The sequence below is a fragment of the Aegilops tauschii genome, chromosome 1 (assembly GCF_002575655.3).
Source record: "Aegilops tauschii subsp. strangulata cultivar AL8/78 chromosome 1, Aet v6.0, whole genome shotgun sequence".
Classification (NCBI taxonomy): Eukaryota; Viridiplantae; Streptophyta; class Magnoliopsida; order Poales; family Poaceae; genus Aegilops; species Aegilops tauschii.
In genome coordinates, this window is record NC_053035.3 from 412,976,168 (window position 1) to 412,996,215 (window position 20,048).

A 20,048-nucleotide genomic window follows, 5' to 3' on the forward strand; every position below is an offset into this window, starting at 1 on the left:
TTTAAAAAATATTCAGAAATTCGAGAAATGTTTCTGACTACGGAAAAGCTTCAAGAATTGAAAATATGATCAAGATTTCAAAATTTGTTTGTGAAATGAAATGAAAAATGGAAAGAAAAGAAGACTGGAGAAAGCCAAGAAAGAAACAAAAACAAACTGGGGGAAAACAAAGGAAAAAAGGAAGGAAAAGCAAAAATCTAGTGAAAACCGAGGAAAAAAATGAAGAAAACCTGTGAAAAACAAACTTAAACAGAAAAGAAAATAGTGAGGAAACAAAGCAACCTCGAAAAAAATAAAAAAGGGAAAAAACTTGCTGAAGGACGAAACCTAGCAAGTCCTATGGCCTATTTGGTTAGCTGCATTTCACCCAGCCAAGCCCGTGGGGTGCAGGTTCAGGCCGTTTGGTTGCCTGGGCTGCATCAAAATCCTGGCCCGCACGAACTTCAAAGCACTTTGGGCAGACTAAGTAGGAACGGCCTAATCAGTCGTTTTCCCGGAGTCAGGCCCGTGTGAGCCCCACATGCATAGTTGCATGTTCACCCCTCACAAGCAACTTGGCGCTACCACAACATAGTTGCATGTCCAGCCTCGACACGTAATTTTCCCCATCCTCACCGAGTTGCATGCCCACCATTAACAAGAATTGAGATTTTTTTTATTTAATTTTTGGGGAGGGCGCTAAAAACAGTTTTGGATGACAACGCTAACGCGTTTTTTTTTCGAATTACCAGCACATTTCACCTTTTTTTTTGGTAATTTTGTTGGAAAAAACACTATCAGCACTACATTTTCCAACAGCTAGCTCTCTCTCTCTCTCTCTCTCTCTCTCTCTCTATTTGATTTCCCTTTTCTACTTTTTCAAAATTCTTCAAGTTAAAGGGTACTATGCGACCGCAACCAGGGGGTGGGTGTGGGCGAACGAGTTTGAGTTAGAAAGTGATGGCCCGGAGGGAAGGGGTAGAGTTGGTTCCTTTTCTTTGTCATTTTCTTGTATTTGTTTGCCACACAAGAACAATATACTAATATGACATTGCAGGGAAAAATGTCTTTTTCAGTGCGTTTATGTAAAAAACACCACGACCAGTTGCATGTCCACCCTTCGACATGCAACCGCAAGCGTCGCAACCCACTTGCGTCAGCTCTTGTCGTTTAGCTTCCTCTCTCCTCTCTCATCTTGTCTCTCCGTACACGGCGCCAGAACACGACACACATAATATATAGTTGCAAGGGATACAACGCGACTGCTTATGCTAAGGTGGCCAATTCAACCTTTTTTATATACGATAAGCATTTATTAAACAACACTAAACATATTTTAAATGCATGCCAAATATAATTTTAATACAAGCTGATAGTTATAAATATAAGTAAAACATCTTTAAATAAGTGATGACCATTTTTTTAACAATGATAAACAATTTCAAATGCTTGTCGAACATTTTTAAAATAAGTGATAAACATTTTTTAACTAACATCAAACTTTTTCCAATGCATGAGGACATTTTTAAATACTCGGTGGACAATTTAGACTACAAGCTGAACATTTTTTATAACTAATCTTGAACAACATGTTGAAGTCATGATGAATATTTTTAAATACAAGATATACATTAAATTTCTGAGCTATTTTTAGTTGTATGGATTTTTTAAATCTGGTACACAACACAGACGTTTTGTGGAACAACCCATGATGTGCTATCAAAAGAAAACAACAATCAGCTCAAAAAGAAGGAACAAATATAACTGCAAAAAATGTTCAGACTTTTTACAAGCCTTTTACTGGTGGGCCCAGACTCCATCCGGTGAACGGTTTTCGTTTTGTGCAACAACAAACAAAGCCCAGCCACAAGGGAGACAATGAATTTGCCTATAACATCACTTGGATGTGACATAATTATGTCACATCTAAACAAGGCTTAGGCCCCTCAAAAAGAATGAGGCTTAGACAGTCTCATTTTGAAATCATTTGGATTCTAAATCCAGGAACCATGCAAATGAAAGAGGTTCAGAAAATTAATAAAATGAGAAAAAATGGACTTAGAAAAATGGAGCATTAAAGAAAACACGTACGCACAATCTGCATAATTTACTGAATAATAAACATATTTTTTCACGATAATTCTAGAATTATTTTCCCTCTATCGTCTCCTTCCCATTTTAAAACCTATGTTTTCCCAAAATGTAACAATGTTACTCATCAATTAATTCAGTTGTTGCTGACAAATGTTGCTTCGGGGTATCATAGCTCACATGAGTAGAGTCACGCCACATTTTGATTTCCGGTTGGTGTTTTTCATCCCTTTTCCTTTTCTTTCATGTGCTAGCTAACTAGTCGATCGTTGGACTTCACAAAGTCATCCTGAGTAGCAGTACCATCAATACGGTGTATGTGAAGCCGCAGTCCGAACTCCGGCTCGATGATTAGCCGGAACGCCGGGGAGTGCCTGTAGTCCGGCGAGAGCGCAATGGCAAACCGCGCGAGGATGACGGCGAGGAGCGTCTTGACCTCGACGATCGCGAGGTTCTGACCGAGGCAGGTGCGCGCGCCGAGGCCGAATGGCATGAACGCCGCCTGCGGGTTCTTGCACGCCGCCGCCACCCCGTTCTTGAACCGGTCCGGGTCGAACTGGTGCACCGTCGGGCCCCAAGAAACGGCGTCGTGGTGCATGGTGGATACCGGCACGAAGAGGTAGGTGCCCTTGGGCGCGAGCAGCTGGCCCAGCCGAATGTCGCCGAACGTCTCCCGCACGACAAACGATGACGGCGGGAACAGCCGTAGCGTCTCCTGCACAACCATGCCCACTGTCTTCATCCTGGAGATCATGTCGAAGTCCGGGTTCGAGGCGCCGGTGGCGCCGCCGCAGACGTCGAGCACCTCGGCGCGCGCGCGGTCCTGCCACTCCGGATGGGCGGCGAGCAGCATGAGGCACCAGGTGGCGGTGACCGCAGTCGTTTCGTGCCCCGCGAAGTAGATGTTCTTGCAGTTGTCCACCACGAAGTCGTCCGGCCGTGGCTGGTCGCCGCTGTTGTCGATGATGGACCCCAGGAAGTCGGGCCCCGGTGAATCCCCCGTCGCCGCCCGGCGCCCCCTCGCGATCTCCAGGATCAGTGATCGGATCTCCTGCGTGAGCCTCCAGATCCTCCGGTTCTTCGCCGTCGGTAGATACCTCAGCGACGGGATGGTGAAGATGACGCTGGGCTCGGACATGAACCCCGACAGCGCCCTGAGCCGGAGGAAGATCTCCCTCCCCCTGGAGTGGTCGTCTCCGAAACAGGCCCGGGAGATGACGTCGAAGGAGAAGCTCCGGATGTCGGCGTCGACGTCCACCGCCGCTACGCCACCCTTGGCGCCGTCGACGGAGTCCTCCCATGAACGCAGTAGCGGCTGCGCCGCGGCGACCATGAGCCCCACCATGCCTCTGACCTTGGCCATGTAGAACTCGGGCGCGATGACCTTGCGCTGGCGCGCCCAGCAGGCGCCGTTGGTCTTGAGGACGCCGGCGCCGAAGATGGGCTCTTGGCCCTTCTGCAGGTACGTCGGCTTGCCCATGTCCAGCGATACACACCGGCCGATCTCCCGGATCAGCTCCGGGTCCGTCACGTACAGCGCCGGCCGCTGCCGGAGCCAGTACAGATACGTGTCCCCTGCATGACACACGGCACGTCACAGCAAAATCGTCAGTCTCCCTACAAGCACAAAACAAAATTGATCTGAATGCTTGAAGTGTTTTGGGCCTACTGGGCCGTCATTTTGTGGCCTTTTTCGTGGTTCAGATGTTGAGCCGGGCTGTTATTTCCTGGTGGACCTATCGGTCTAATGCAAAATATATTTGCCATTACAAGTAGTGCGCGTTCTCTTATATAGATATATAAAGAAAATAAAAACTTTGTGCCAGTCAGCACAGGTGTTTCAATGCGAAATTTATGTGGAGGTTCATGGCTCCACAAAATTCATAGCATGTGTAATGAAATATTGTGTAGAGGTTCATTCTATAATGGATGATTTTTTCTCAAAGAATCACCGCACATTAAATACCATTGTGTATTTTAGATTTTTTTAGGGGAATATAGTGTAAATTTGATGAGTACATAAGTACATGGTCCTTTTAGAAAGGACACAGTCAAATAAAACTCGACAAGAAAAGTACTTCCTCTGTAAAGAAATATAAGAGCATTTATAGATCATTAAACGTGCTCTTATACAGAGTACCCCGCAAAAAAAAAGGGCATATCTTTTCAAAAGGGAGGAACCTATTGCATGCATGTCATGTGAGTGAGGCTGTGAGGGTGTGCTTATCTTGAGAATAGTGGCAGACAACCTAGCTAACTGACACACCTCATAAAAATTCCGGTCAAAGCTACAGGTCCTCGATGCAATTACTTAATTGTCGGATCGATGTGAAGTGTCCCGTACGTACGTGCGTAGTATCATGGCAGTGAGATTCCCCCACTCTCCCAAATAGGCCAAGATTCTTCAATCAAAGCAGATTAGTCAGTCAGAGTAGCTTCCTAACCACCACTAGTAGCATCAATCAAAGTAGATTAGAATCTTGACCAGACCGGCCATTGCCGTTCTAACAACACCGCGGCCGGTCGGTCAGTTGTGTTCCATCCACGATGCGCCGTACTAGCTACTTGATTTCTTGACCACAACATCCATATCTGCACACCCTACAAGCCAATTAGTTTGACTTTGCACGTTCATGCATGTGGATGGTCCACGTAACCTCGCTGATCTAAACCACAAACTAAACTACTACCACTGTACTACTGTTCCTTAGCCTGGCTTGAAAGTTTTGTAATTAGCTCAAACGTACGTCTTCCCAGCTACTAGTAGCTAGCTTAGTATGCATTAGCTGGTCATGCATATGCTGAAATCGACGCCTGTACGACCGATGGATGGATGATGGAGAAGCAGCTAGCACAGCTAGGCAGCCACTTTTGGCCAGGTAAGCAGCAACCACCACGAGCGTACGTATACCCATTTGGGAGGTGCGCAGATGCAAGATCGGCATGGCATCCCTGGAGCGCATGTGCGAGAGGCAACCGTATATGCACATACTCGTATATAGCAGCAAGCGACTTGTCAAACGAAACAAAACAGATTTGTTTTTCACTAGATCGAACTGCATCATGCATAGAACTGGGCATGGTTATCCACTAGCCGCTAATTTTAGGGTAGGCATGCGTGCATCTCATATCTCCATGCATGTGGAATCCTATAGCATGAGAGGTGCAAGAGAAAAATAAATAAATAATAATGGTTGGAGTACTAGTAGTAGTACAGTGTACAGGAGCATACATGCATGCATGCACGACCCTGTCTCCTCTGTTGCCATCCGTTGCACGAGCCCTAGCTAAGCTCTAGCTTTGCTAGGTTGGGAAATTCCACCTAACTATAACGTCCTAGCTAGTCGATGCGGAGATAGGCGCCATGTGGGCTTGACATGCTACTTTGACGTAGGGTGGGGGCGGTCCGGCGGGCACTGGGCCACCTCCTAACTGGAATTAATTATCTGAGGTAAACCTTTTTCGAATAATCATTAACATGGTTTGTTGCTCGTTGGTTCATTGACTGAGAATATTATCACAAAAAAATAACTATTTTGAAATCGACAAGCGTTTTAACCGGAGGCCAGGATGTGTGCGATTGCAAAATGATGAGGGCATATCATTATGAAACTGAAAATCATTCGACTGAATTTTCGTAATATATATATAAAGGCATTTTTTCATAAAAATGTGTGGGACTTTTATGTTTTTGCATTGGGAGTACTAGCGAAAAAGTAAACGGTGAATGCATGTGGGTTTTACATTTTGAAAAGTGTGGGGCAAAATAATTAATTGATATATAGTACCACTAGCCAAGTCATATTAGGGGAATATTAGCCTAATACGAATTGATGGAAGATCAGAAAGATTATAGTTTGTGTTGGTCAAAAACAGCATTGACTTAAACTGTGGGACAGCACACAAGCTAATCAAATGATAATATGAAACTAGCGGCGGGTTAAGTAGTGTTACCATATCCTCCATTATAAAATGCTCTAGTCGGTGTCTACCTACGTTGTGTATGATCATTCAAAATGAAAATATTGCTTTCAATATTTCCATCATTAAGAATTAGGAATCAAGAATATTCCTATACATCAACTATCATGTATGCAAGGAAGTCTTCGCATAGACACAAATATTGCTCCAAGTTTCTATCAAGATGCATGAACTCCACAAAATATATAGGAAGACAATAAATAATTACTCGCAAGCTGGAGCAATATCATAAGAAAACTAGCTAGGTTTTGATTATGATTTTTCCTACTCTCTCTTGGTTTAGGGCTGAATTACAGGGCCATAATATATATATTCACCAAGTTTGAGCTATTGACAATATATTGCAAAGCTCCTTACAAAATGGATAATCATCCATGGAGATAGAGCTCTCTCCAGCAAGCTAGCTCGATCGGTGCGGTGAACAGCTACACACATGGCCGTTTTCGGAAAGCCTAGCTGACTATCTCAGTGTCTTAACTACCTATTCAAGGGTCAAATGCCAATCACCTACTAATTTAATCTGGAATAGTTTATGACAGACACGATGAGATAATTTAATCTGGAATAGTTTATGACAGGCATAATTAGCTAAGCTAGGTGCATGCATGCATGGTTGGGGACTTGGGGCGGCGGTCTCAGATAGTAGTGCTACATATGTGTACCACCAGCTTGGCTAGAATATGCTGGCATGTTTGCTTGACATAATTCATTAAAAGTTCTCTTATGATTTTATATAAAAAACGGTATTATATATGTTGATTCTTTCTTAGTATTGATTTGACAGTTTTGACTAACTAAATAGGCCAGTATTCTGGAATCCAATCACCTGCACCTTTTGATGGTACATACTCCTATATGATGCAGATCTGGCTAAAAAAGGGTCTATGATCCGAATGAGTTGGAACTTAGGACACAGCTGTATGAACTCTTGCAAGAGAGAAGGTGTTTGGTTGTTGTATGGGACAGCTTATATTTTGGAGATGTTGCGTCTAGGTGCACAAGGCTATCGACTACAGAGCAGTGCTACGCGGACGACCAAATTCAGACGATTGGTGCACGACGATTAAATCCAGCCATGAAATCTCGTCCTCTTCTCCTACAAGGCCGCTGGATTGTGGGTCGTCTAGATGCAAGAAATGTATGGAAAAAAGTATGCTGCTGTGATTTTAATCCTGTCTTGATTTCGTTTTATTTTGAGACCCAATATGCGCTGATTAATCGCAACTTAATTAATATTCTCTTTAACGCAACATGCATGAACAGAAACGGAGAAATCCCACGTTCCTCCTTCAAGCTATAGCTATGGATGCACTTTTTGCATGAACTAAGCCTGGTTGCTTTACTAATTGGTGCAGCCAACCAAACACACAAGCCAAATGGCGAAAGATCGGGCATCTATGTAACACGTTTGGATGGACGGTCCGATTCGTATAAAAACAAGAAAAATTTTGTTTGGTTATTTTCACTGACTGGCACGAGCTATATACCATCTTCCAAAAATTCAAAGGGTAAAAACAAAAAGAGGTGACCGGATCACTACAGTTCTTGCGCGTAATTGTACTACTAGGAAACAGTTGTCAGTAATCAGCACGTACAGCTCATGGAGAGGGTTGGACCAGTCCATTATGCTAGCTAGCTTAACCATGGGTTAAACGGTCCCAAAAAAGGCATGGCGTGTGCTTGCGTGCTTTGCTCATTCACCCAACACATATGCATGCAAGCTTGCTTAGTCGGCAGGTTAAGATGTCGACGCCGTTTGGAAAGAGAAAGAGGGAAATCGGAAGTACCTCCGGCCGAGTTAGACTATTTCTATTCCAAGGCTTCCATCGGTCGATCCAGGGCTAGCTAGCTTTGTTGACTGCGATACTTCTCTTTTCCTAGGCACAGTTGCTATCCCAATTTTTTTAACAATTTACTCCTATTTCCAGATGTTGACTTCATTGGCAACTCAAACTCCATGTACATATTAATTTCTTCTGTTGACTATATATTATCCCTCCCACATAGCTGTGTCAATTTTGTACTCCCTTCGTTTTTATTTAGTCCACGTATTAGCTCTGGTCAAAATCAAGCTTTATAAACTTTGACAAAGTTTATAAACAAAAATATTAACATATGCAATAACAAATTAATATTATTAGATTCATTATTAAATGTACTTTTACATCATTTTGATTTTCTATGGTAAATGTTTTTTTTTTTTATAAATTTGGACAAACTTTACAAAGTTTGATTTCAGTAAAACCTAATATGTAGAGTGAATAAAAACCGAGGGAGTATGGATGCCACTTATCAACATCTAGCCTCATTTTTATACCATACAGTAGCAAGTCAACTTGCTAGCTAGCTAGTTAGGGCAAGCATGCGCCTGTAGCGGTGCAGTTTCATGCATCCATCCATGACTTCCATGACGGAGAGAGAGGTGGTTTCATCCACGCATGCTCGACTTGTACACGAACAGATCGAGCTAGCATAAAAAAAGCCGGCCGTTCATACCAGTACACACATGAACACAACTGGAGCAGTACCGAGCAGCAAGCATGACAACGCACGCGAACCAGAGCTAGCTAGCCCACTTAATAAAACCAAGTAGAAGCAGAGATGGACGGACGGACGGGCGGGCACGAAAGACATACCGTAGGCTTTCCTCCACTTGTCGAAATAGGGGAAGATCCGCTTGCAGTAGTCGTCGAAGCCGTCGTCCTTGTGGAGGCCGCCGGCGGCGCCGTCCTCCTCCGCCGCCACGGCCTGCTGCACCCGCGCCTGCATCTCCGAGAGGTTTCCCATGAGGAACGACGAGGGCGGCGGCCCGTCGATCCCCTGCCGCCGGAAGGTCTCGCCGACGCGGCGCGGCCAGCTCACCCACGCGGCCACGCACAGGTAGACCACAGCGGCCGCCGACCCCACGGCCACCAGAGACAACGAGAAGCTCTCCATGGTCACCATGCTCTCCTGGACCATACAGATCGTCCCTCCCCCCCTCCCTCCCTACCTTTCTTTCCTTGGCTTCTCTGTCTCTCCCCCCACACACAATCGCAGACAGTTGCGTTGCCCTGTGTATATTCCCCCTCTGTCTCCTGTGGGAGGCGATTATATAGACAGACGCGGTACGCGGGAGGGAGCGGTGCTACACCTGTAGATCGATGTGTACATGCCGGGGCTGAGGAGTAAACTAATGAGATTAACCACAAGGGTTAATTTCGTACGCGTGAATGGGCTGCATCGCCGACCGATCGAGCGATGGAGAGTGCCATACTTTCACATGTGGTGGCCAATACATCACAGGCCATCCTGGCTGGCCGGTGAGCTGCAGGACGGACGGACTACTACCATTTCCCATGCACGCGTTGACAGCACCACAAACAAGAGAGGGCTTTTTGACCCCGCTGTACCAGGACAGACAGGTAGGCCCCACGTAACGACTCACCTAGTGCTTAGGTCTTTGTACAATGTTAGATGCCTATGGAGGTGCTTAGAAAAATGAACTGATTTTTTTCTGAAAAATCAATGCCTATTTCTACTGAAGAGGTGCCTAATTAAACGTTTATTCTCTAGATTATGATACGCGTATGATACTAAGCGCCTTGCACTAAAAGCTGTACATTGCCCGTAGTGTGTAGTATCATAAGTTAGTATACGCATACGATACTAGATTATTATACTACCTCTGTAATGCATACTACTCCCTCGTCCGAAAAAACTTGTTCCTCAAATGGATGTTTCTAGCACTAACTCGGCGTTAAATACATCCATTTGAAAGACAAGCTTGGGACAAAAAAATTCGGACGGAGGGAGTATCACAGGCTAGTATCTTAGATTGCCTTATTTATTTTCATGCAAGACACATACTAGCACGGTATTTATTATGATATGGTATCATGATATGATACTCAACTTTCACTTTTGCGCCACATCACCAAAACTGCTTAGTTGAAATGCATGATACTAGATATGATACTTTCATTAGGAACAGCCTGGCCTTAAATATAATTGTTCCTGTATGCTCTATGGGGTTCACAAACATGATTGCACGGCAGGCCGCGACTACTCTATTGGCTCCCCAAGATAAATAAAGTTTGGCTCAAGATGATGCCATTATTGTGCTTGAAGATATAGTTAATTAGGGGTGGTGGTTTATATATATAATTAGGGGTACAACAATAATGCAGGCAGGCAATAAGTCAAAACCTTATTTGGGCTATGTCGTTGAAAATCAAGGGAGGGGGAAGCGGAATATTATGGACATTTTATCTATTATACTATGTGAGTGTGTACGTAGCGTGCTTAGGTTGCAAAGGTCGATGGGCACATTTGGTAATTCAGGGTCGTATATGTGGATAGGGGGCACATCCCCCCCCCCCCCCCCCCCCCCCAACACAACAGCGTGTGAGCACTCAACACGTTGTATATATTCAATAGTTGCATCATATAATCTTATATAAATAGATTGTGTATCGAGACTATATTGGTAACTAAAATTACGTTCTAAATGTTTATGTCTTTATATTTTTCAGGATATACAATATACATTATTGAAATAATATATATTACTATGTTAAGGTTCATTGTGCCTCAATCACACCGGGGCCTCAATAATGCTAGAGTCGTTCCCTTCCCGCAAAAAAAATGCTAGAGTCGTTCCTGATGCGCACTATAGTCTGCTATCCTTCTATGCGTTTAGAGCTTATATAGAAGTGGTAAGACGTGCCTGATCCTAGCAGGCTCGAGCCTTCCATATTCATGCGGGCCTGCATGCAAGTTGTCCAACGTTGAAGGATTGGTCGATCAACTTGTCTCAATTTGGAAGATATGATATGCATGGACGATGATAGAGCACATGCACCGCTGCTTCTGCCATCCTTTTTGTTGGACATTTTGGTGGTGCGAAACCGTTTATTTTCCTTCCTGTTATACGCCATAAGATTCCAGCTTTTGTGAGATGAGGTTGCGCATGTGACATATGCTCCCACATTGTAGAGTGCATGCACACCTCTCCCACTTTTTCACTAAAATTGATCATGGACTCGTGGAAGGTCATGCCTGAGTAAAGTCTTTACGTGTTTTATGTAACCAGCACCATGGAGGGGGCTTATTGGATCGATATGGGGAAGGGCCCATCCTCGTGAAAATTAGGGGGCCCAGAGGTTTAGAGCATCTACAGCCGGGCATTTCAAATCCGTCTCATACGTCCGGGCGGGCCGCCCGATCACTGACCGGTCACGAAATTTTGACCTAGCCGGGCGTCTCAAACGGGTCTCAAACACTCGGGCTGACCGGCACCCCTCATATCCAGCCCAAATATGGGGCGGATATGTGGGCGACCGGGCGCATCCGCCACGTCGGACTGACGGTGGCGTCCCACACGAAAACAGTCCGAAGCTCGTCTCCTCCGTCGGACCAATGTCGCCACGTTGCGTCGCTCCGACGGGCCGCGTGCTGCCTGACCCGGCTATTTAAGCCGATGTCCGGCACCGAAACCCCCTCCATATTTTCCTCCTCCCGTCCGCCGCTGCCGCCGCCACTTTTCACTCCCCACCCGCCACCACCAGTAGCCATGCCCCCACGTTGTCGGGTGAGGAGCTACCCATATCTAACGCCGGAGCGGCCGGCTGCAGCTCCTTGAGCAGATCCAGGCAAGGCATGAAGCCCGGATCGCCACGGGGCTACCTCCAGATGCAGTGGACCCAGAGGAGGAGTTGGAGTTGGAGGAGGGGGAGGAGGAGGATGTGGGGGACGCCGGGGACGCGGATCCGTAGGCGGAGCAACATGCCATTGATAATCCTCAAGTGCAAGGAATCATCGTAGCAATTTTCAAAGGTGGAAGTGATAAGTATGGAGTGTCGAACCCATAAGGAGCTAAAGGTAAGATCAATATTCTCTCAAGTCCTATCTGCTACTGATACAACTCTACGTACACCGAACCTTTGCTTCCATCTAGAAACGAGAAATAAAACTACGTTGTGGGTATGAAGAGGATAACTTTGCATGATATCGGAGAACTAAAATATAAAAATAGGTGCTGCTAACATAAAGTTAGAATATATTACTATATATTATAAATAGAGAGTGTGGAATAATGATGGATCGGTGTGCGGAATTGTCCTAGGCAATTGTTAACAAGATCGGTAGTCATTATTGCAATTTTATATGAGGGAGATGCATAAGCTAAGATACTTTCTCTACTTAGATCATAGCACTTATGATTGGAACTCTAGCAAGCATCCGCAACTACTAAAGATCATTAAGGTAAAACCCAACCATAACATTAATGTATAAGTTCCCTTTATCCCATACGCAACAACCCCCTTACTCCGGTTTAAGCTTCTGTCACTCTAGCAACCCACTATAATTGAATCTTGAACGTATTGCAACACCCTACAGTGGGAATCCTTCACGTGTGCGCGGCACGGAAGGCACCATAGGACAACACCAAAATAAAACATACAACTCAAACCAATCTAGATCATTAATCAATCCAAAACACAAAAGGAAATCTACTCAAAACATCATAGGATGGGAACACATCATCGGATCATAATATGTGGCATAACGCACCATGTTCAAGTAGGGGATTACAGGCGGGGTGAGGGAGAGTGGACCGCTTAAAAGAGATGAGGAAGGTGATGAAGATGGTGATGTTGATGAAGACGATCACTGCGGCGATGGTTCCCCCTGTGGCACTCCGGCGCCACAGAGAGAGGGGGAGAGAGTCTACCCCTTGTGCTTCCTCCTCCATGGCCTCCCCCCTAGATGGGGAGAGGTTCTCCCTCTGGTCCTTGGCCTCCATGGTGATGATGGCCCCCTCCGGCTTCCTCCTCCATGGCCTCCGGTGATGATGGCCCCCTCCGGCAGGGTGCCGGAGAGGGCCTATATTGATATTTCGTGGCTACAGAGGCTTGCAGCGGCGGAACTTCTTATCTATGTTTCTTTTGGGGGGTTTTGGTATTTATAGGAATTTTTGGCGTCGGTCTCACGTCAAGGGGGTCCACGAGGCAACGACAAGATAGGAGCACCCTCCCGGGGGTAGGGCGTGCCCCCACCCTTGTGGTTGCCTCGGGACTCTTCTGGCCCAACTCCGATGCTTCAGTGGTCTCTTTTGGTCCATAAAAAATCACCGTAAATTTTCATCCCATTCCGAGAAATTTTATTTCTACACAAAAAATGACACCACGGTAGTTCTGCTGAAAACAACATCAGTCCGGGTTAGTTCTAATCAAATCATACCAAAATCATATAAAACTGTTGTAAACATGGCATGAATACTTCATAAATTATAGATACGTTGGAGACGTATCAGCCATCCTCGATCCCCTCCGCTCGGAGTTGGATACAGAGGCCAGACGCCGTCATCGGTAGGAGATGGAGGCGGAGCACGCCACAGAGGAGGAGGAGATGCTCGACTAAATGGATTAGGTCAAGAAGGAGGAGCCGAAGCCCTGCTACACGCCCGTCCACCCGGTGCCTTGCACCGACTTTGTGGACATCTCCGACGACGAAGATTAGCTAGGGTAGTACGTAGGATTTCTTTTGCATGCTTTGTATGGATCTAGGGTTTGAAATATGAGAGACTCGGATGCAGAGTAGCAAATTTGAGGCGTCACCGGTCACTGTCCGCGGACTGGCCCGGTTGCATCCGTGGGCGTTTGGGGGATCAGATTTGCCAAGTCCGGTTAGAGCATCTACAACCGGGCGTCCCAAACCCGCCTCATGCGACCAGGCGGGCCGCCCGGTCACTGACCAGTCATGAAATTTCGACCAAGACGGGCGGCTCAAACGGGCCTCAAACGCCCCGGCTGACCGGCACCCCTCATATCGAGCCCAAATATGGGGCGGATATGGGGGTGCCCGGGTGCGTCCGTCGACACCGCTGCAGGTCGTAGCGGTCCCACCTGCAGTGACAGAAGCTTCGTCCTCTCTCATCGGTGCACCCAAATTTTAGTCTCGCATCGGCGGGCGAGGTGGACGCTGACTGGCTTAAATAGTCGCACCGGTGCATGGCGGCAAGCTTCTTTGTTGTTGTGTAGGTCGACCAATTCTCGTCGCGTGAGCGAGATAACTTCACAATAGACTGCATTTTATTAACCGATGATTGTTCGTCGAGTGTCAAGTTCATCTTGTTCATGTACGTTGATACCCTTACTACAATGACAATAGATTTATTATTTTGTTCATCGATTTTTTTTGACAACTTATGATCCATAAAAAGCAGTACGGCCATGAATGTTTCTCCTGTGGAGAAGATAGACCCTGACTATGAATCTTCTATGTGATAAACATAGAAGATTCATAGTAACAGTCTTTCTTCATTACAAAATATCCAATAATGTCAGAAGCTTATCTCTTATGCACGGCCCGGTTATTTAAGCCGGTCGACCAACTCGTCACGTGGTAAGGTGGGACTAATACGGGTGTGAAAGTCTTAAGTACAAGCAATTTTCGGTGTGTTTTGAAAGCTCAGTCGGTCCAAGACGGATGGGATAATTGTCGTGCATGGTGCTGCATGTAATAGATGTTTTGGAAATAGGGTATGTGGTTGTAAATGATAAATTTTAAGGCCCGTGCAGTCACTCTCCGCGAGCGCGTCCGCGGATGTTTGAGAGCCTAAATTTGCAATCTGCGGCTGTAGATGCTCTTATACTCACTCCATTTCTAAATATAAGTGTTTTTAGATATTTCAATATAAACTACATACGAAGCAAAATGAATGAAAAGCATCTATATACATCTCTAAAAGACTTAATTTTTAGAAATGGAGGGAGTAGTTCAGAAATTTACCAGGCCTTCGTAGCCACTCTGTAGGTGTAGGATTATCGGGTCATGACTGGCTCTTTTTTTTTTTTTTAAAGAAATGACTGGCTCTGCTTTGTGCATGCATATCAGGATAAGTGTGCAGGCAGAATGCATCACGCATGCAATGCAAAGGCAAAGCAGAAGTGGCATACATACATGCACATGCATATATACATTCCGGCTGATGATCTAGAGGTTTTGGGGAGGAGGTCGGTGATGACTGATGATGAGTCGATGGTGAGGTGGGTAGGGTGGGCTGTCTCGGACGGACGCATGGACCGTATCACCGCGTGTCCCTGTCTCCCATACAAAGCACTACACGTGCGTGCGAGCGTAGGGGCCGGGCATGAAGGAACTCCCGGGCGGGCAAATTTGACAATTTTAACCTCGGGATGAAATCATTTCACAGAATGAACTGGGTGCGAAACTATTTCACTCCCCTGACCTTTTTGTGTAGCGCCCGCCACGCCGGCGCCACACCCTACTGTGCAGCGCCTAGCGCGGCGGCGTTGCATTCCTGTCCACCGTGGCAGCCCCTGGGCCCGCACCCAGCAGTGCAGCGCCGGCGTGCTAGGCGCCACACATGTAATGTGCAGCGCCTAGCCGCTAGGCGCTGCACAGTGACTTATCCAGCCACTTGGCTGGGCCCCCCTCCCCCACCCCCCCCCCCCCCCCACCACACACTCTCTCACTCTCTCCCCGAGCTTTGCCCCCTCTCCCACTCTCTCCCCCTCTCAAATCTTCTTCCAAATTTTACAAATTTGAAGAATTTGTCCGTGGATTTCGAAGTCAAACCCTCCCTCAAGGTAATAATCTCCGATCCCCTTGTTTTGATCCAAGTAAAGTTCTCCCATTGCTCATTTGTTGCTAGTTTGGGGAAACCCTAGTTTTGTTTGGATCTAGAGATTTGCATGGAGATGTGAGATGTTTGTTAGCCAATTTCTATGATTAGGCTTTGTTAGTATGCTAGGGTTATTCTTATGGGTGTTCTTATGTTGGTGCTAGGGTTAGGTTTAGGGCTAGGGTTATGGTTAGGGTTATGGTTATGGTTAGGGTTAGGGTTGTTGTTTCATATATATATTAGGGTTTGTATTCCGTGTTAATCCATGGATTAGTACTCATGGAAGCAATGTTACCTTGTGTTCTTTGAATGCTTATAGGGATGGGAAGAACATGTGTGTTTGTTCATCATGGGGACAAAGACGCCTTTTTGAAAGGCAATAAAGAACCGGACCCGGATGAGCTTGACATGGTGTTTGATAGTAGTCCTAGCTATGCGGAGCTCTTGCAACAAGTTAGGAAAGATTTGAATTGGATGGACCCTAGTGATATCATTGAGTTGGAGGGAAGGCATAATGTTGGTTTTGGAATGCACATCCGTTGGAAGACAATGCGTGTCAACTCGGAGCAACGTTGGGTTGCATACAAGGAGACGGTGGCCGAATCACTAGACAAGGCTCTTGAGTTATTTGCAACGAAGAAGATTGATTCAAGTTTGCATTTGGACTTGAACCGGAACCCCTCCCCTTTGGTTGCTAGTAGCCCCCCACCCTTGAAGCGAGATGAAATTGTTGAACCTCTTTTGACCCAAGAAGTGAGGCCAACATTGAGCCCGTATACAAACAACCAAGATGAATCTTTGCAAGAGGACAATGATGAGTATGCGGACGATGACAATGAAGTTGATCTCCATGACAACAATGTGGGTGATCTCGACAAATATCATTTGCAAGAGACAATGGACCATTCCATCCCTTTTTCCCGTGCATATGCATCGGACTCGGATGACGATGGTCCCGATGAACAAGTTGATGCGGAGGGGTTCACGGTGAAGGAGGCCGAAGCTTTCGAGAAGGTATTTGGTCGGGATCATCGGACTACATTGTTCAAGGATGTTAGTCTTGCGGATGAAGCCGTGGTAGATGGTGGTCAATGTGTACCTCTTGGGGTTAGGCCAAGCTCTCACCGTGATTTGGTAGACGACAAGAACCGGATTGCTAAAGGTTCTAAGTTCGACAGCTTGTTGGATTTGAAGATGTTGCTCGACAACTACTCGGTTACGCATTATCGTCCACACAAGGTGGTGAACTCGGACGTCAATGTGCGCTACACGGTTGCATTTGCATGTGAAGATGAAAAGGAGGTCCAACTTGGACTTACAAGAGGCTGTGGTGGTGGTAGAGCTCGTGGAAAAGAGGTCCAACAAGGAGTGGCAAGACGCCGTGGCGGTTGTCCGTGGATTGTGCGTGCAAGACCATGGAAAGGAGGTCCAACTTGGCATGTAGTGAGTTGTGTGCCAACTCACATGTGCCAAGGCAAAAGGGTGGATGGCAAGATTGTGTCCGAAGACCACAAACAACTCACGTCCGAGTTCATCGCTTACAGGCTCTCCAACTCAATATCCACACTTCCAACAATGAGCGTCCAACATGTCATTGACCTTGTGAAAGCCATCTTTCGTTACAAGGTGAAATACGGCAAGGCATGGAAGGCGAAGCAAGCCGCATTTAAGATGTTATATGGTACATGGGAGGAAGCATACAACCGAATCTCTAGGTTGTTGTTAGCCATGGCCGCGACAAACCCGGGCATGGTTCATGTGGTCGAGCCTCATGGGCACCAAACAACGGTTCATGAAGGAAGGAAAGTCAGAGTATTTGGCCGTGCTTTTTGGGCGTTCGAGCAATGTGTGAGGGCTTTCGAACATTGTAGGCCGGTCATCGCAATTGATGGCACGTTCTTGACCGGACAATACAAGGGCACCTTGTTGGTTGCGATAGCAAGTGATGCCAATAACCGGGTGTTGCCATTGGCATTTGCTTTGATTGAGGTGGAAAACAATGACAACTGGGAGTGGTTTCTGCATCTTTTGAGGACGAAGGTGTTACCCGCTCAAAGGGAAATTTGTGTCATATCGGATCGGAATCAAGGAATTCTTAACGCCATGGAGATTGACATTCCCGGGCATGCTCCGTTGCACCATCGATGGTGCATGAGGCAACTTTTGTTCGAACTTCTATAGGGCATGTGGCCTTAAGGAGTTGGCCGATGATCTTCAAGATTGTTGTCTCGCTTTCTCCGATAAGCGCTTCGCCACTTTGTACAACAAATTGCTCGCACACAAAAAACTTGATCCCAGGGGTCAAGATTTTCTCAATAGGCACATTCAATACCGGAACAAGTGGGCACGTGCTTTTGATGAAGATGGCCGGAGATACGGTCAAATGACAAGCAATATGGCCGAATGCTTCAATAGGGTGCTCAAAGGTGCACGTGGATTACCCGTGACGGCAATAGTTCAATACACATTTGACAGGATGAATGCGTACTTTGTAAAGTACTCGATGGAAACCGATGCACAGATAGCGGGTGAGAACCCACGGAAGTACAAGTACAAGTTCCCACCCAAAGTTGATGAATGGTTGGTATTTCAATCACGGAAGGCGGACTCAGAAGAAGCTATATTATATGACAACGAAGAGTGGAAGTACGAAGTGAAAGAGCCAGGAGGAACCACAAACGATGGCCGGCAACATGGAGGTCGGGCTTTCAAGGTGTCGTTAACACAATGTGATTGCACTTGCGGGGGGCCATTGTTGCTTCATCTCCCATGCTCAGATTTGTATGCCGCCGGTCGCGTTAGGAATGTGGACATCAATCAGCCACGCACCGTGAGGGAGTCAGAGTTCTCAATCATGACGGTCAAGAAAACATGGGCTCCCTGCTTTCACCCATACTTTGACCAATCACAATGGCCGGAGTATCATGGAGTTCAACTATGGCCGGATCCGGAGTTGAAGGTTGTTAAACGGGGTAGACGTAAGACAAAGCGTCTTAGAGGCGACATGGACGGATGGGGCCATGGTGGGCGCCGTGAAGCGGGCAACGACCAATTCCAAGAGCCTCGTGAGAGCTCCCATTGTGGGGAGTGCAAAGGTCATGGCCACAACAAAAGAAAATGTACGAAACCAAGGAAAAGGTCCAAGAAAAATGATGCAAGCACAAGCCAACAAGGAGCTACACAAGGGAGCCAACCAAGTGGTAGCCAACCTAGTGGTAGCCAACCTAGTGGTAGCCAACAAGTGCCAAGCCAACCAAGTGGTAGCCAACCTAGTGGTAGCCAACAAGTGCCAAGGCAACCAAGTGGTAGCCAACAAGTGCCTAGCCAACCAAGTGTTAGCCAAAGAGGATCTAGGCAACAAAGAGGTCGGCAACTTGGACTTACAAGAGGCCGTGGTGGTGGTAGAGGTGGTGGTGGTGGTCTAGGCCGTGGTGGTGGTAGAGCTCGACGTGGTGGTAATGGCCGTGGTGATGGTCTCGGCCTTGGTGATGGTCTTGGCCTTGGTGGTGGACTTGGCCGTGGTGATGGACAAGCGCAAGTTCGTTATAGAGGAATGTTTGGATACCTAGATGGACCGTTATCGTATGTTCCTCACTAACTATAATGTATCATATGTTCTTGTTTTTTCATATGTTCTTCTTTTTCATATGTGCTTCCATTTGTTCTTATTGTCTTTACTAACCATTATGTTTCACTCATTGTAGGTATGGCGGCTTCCCAACCCAACAAACCAACGATGAAGGAGGATGGCGAAGATGAGATGGCGGGATGGTGGGAGAAGGCTGCGAAGAAGCTTAGAGAGGAGGATGCAGCCAAGCTAAAGAAGAAGAAGGAAGAGGAGCTTGAGAAGGAGAGGAAGCGAAAACAGACTGCGGCAAATGCGGTGCGCGCTAGGGAGCAAGCGTTGATGAGGAAAGTTGAGGAGGCACAGAAGAAGCGTCAACAGGATTTTGAAGAAAGATGAAGCTTTGGGCAATTGCAGCTGAAAAAGAAGAGAGGGACAATCAGATATTCATGGAGAGGGTGGTTAAGGAGGCTCACCTTATAAGAAAAAGGGAGGAGGAAGAAGAAGAAGAGAGGAAGAAGAAGAAGGGAAAGGGGCCTTGCTCTACGCAATAGAGCTATGTCATCCTCTTCGATTTGCTTGAACTACTATGTCTCCTCTTCGATTTGGTTGTGAACTACTATGTGCCGTGAACTACTATGTCTCCTCCTCGATTTGGTTGTAAGAACTACTATGCGCGGTGAACTACTATGTCTCCTCCTCGATTTGGTTGTAAGAACTACTATGTGTCATGAAGTACTATGTGTTATGAACTACTATGTGTCGTGAAGTACTTCGTGCATATGTTCTTTTCACAGTTGT

The 20,048-nt window shown here is 46.4% G+C and overlaps 1 protein-coding gene across 1 annotated transcript; it reads right to left on the bottom strand.

The window, feature by feature from the left end:
* Nucleotides 1–2,069: 2,069 nt before the first annotated feature.
* Nucleotides 2,070–9,108, bottom strand: LOC109743419 (cytochrome P450 714D1). The gene is made up of 2 exons (XM_020302508.4): nt 8,688–9,108; nt 2,070–3,645 (listed from the first exon to the last, which is right to left on the bottom strand). Exons 1-2 carry the CDS (start codon nt 9,010–9,012, stop codon nt 2,321–2,323), a joined length of 1,650 nt encoding a protein of 549 aa, XP_020158097.1. The 5' UTR covers nt 9,013–9,108; the 3' UTR covers nt 2,070–2,320.
* Between the last annotated feature and the right edge of the window lie 10,940 nt (nt 9,109–20,048).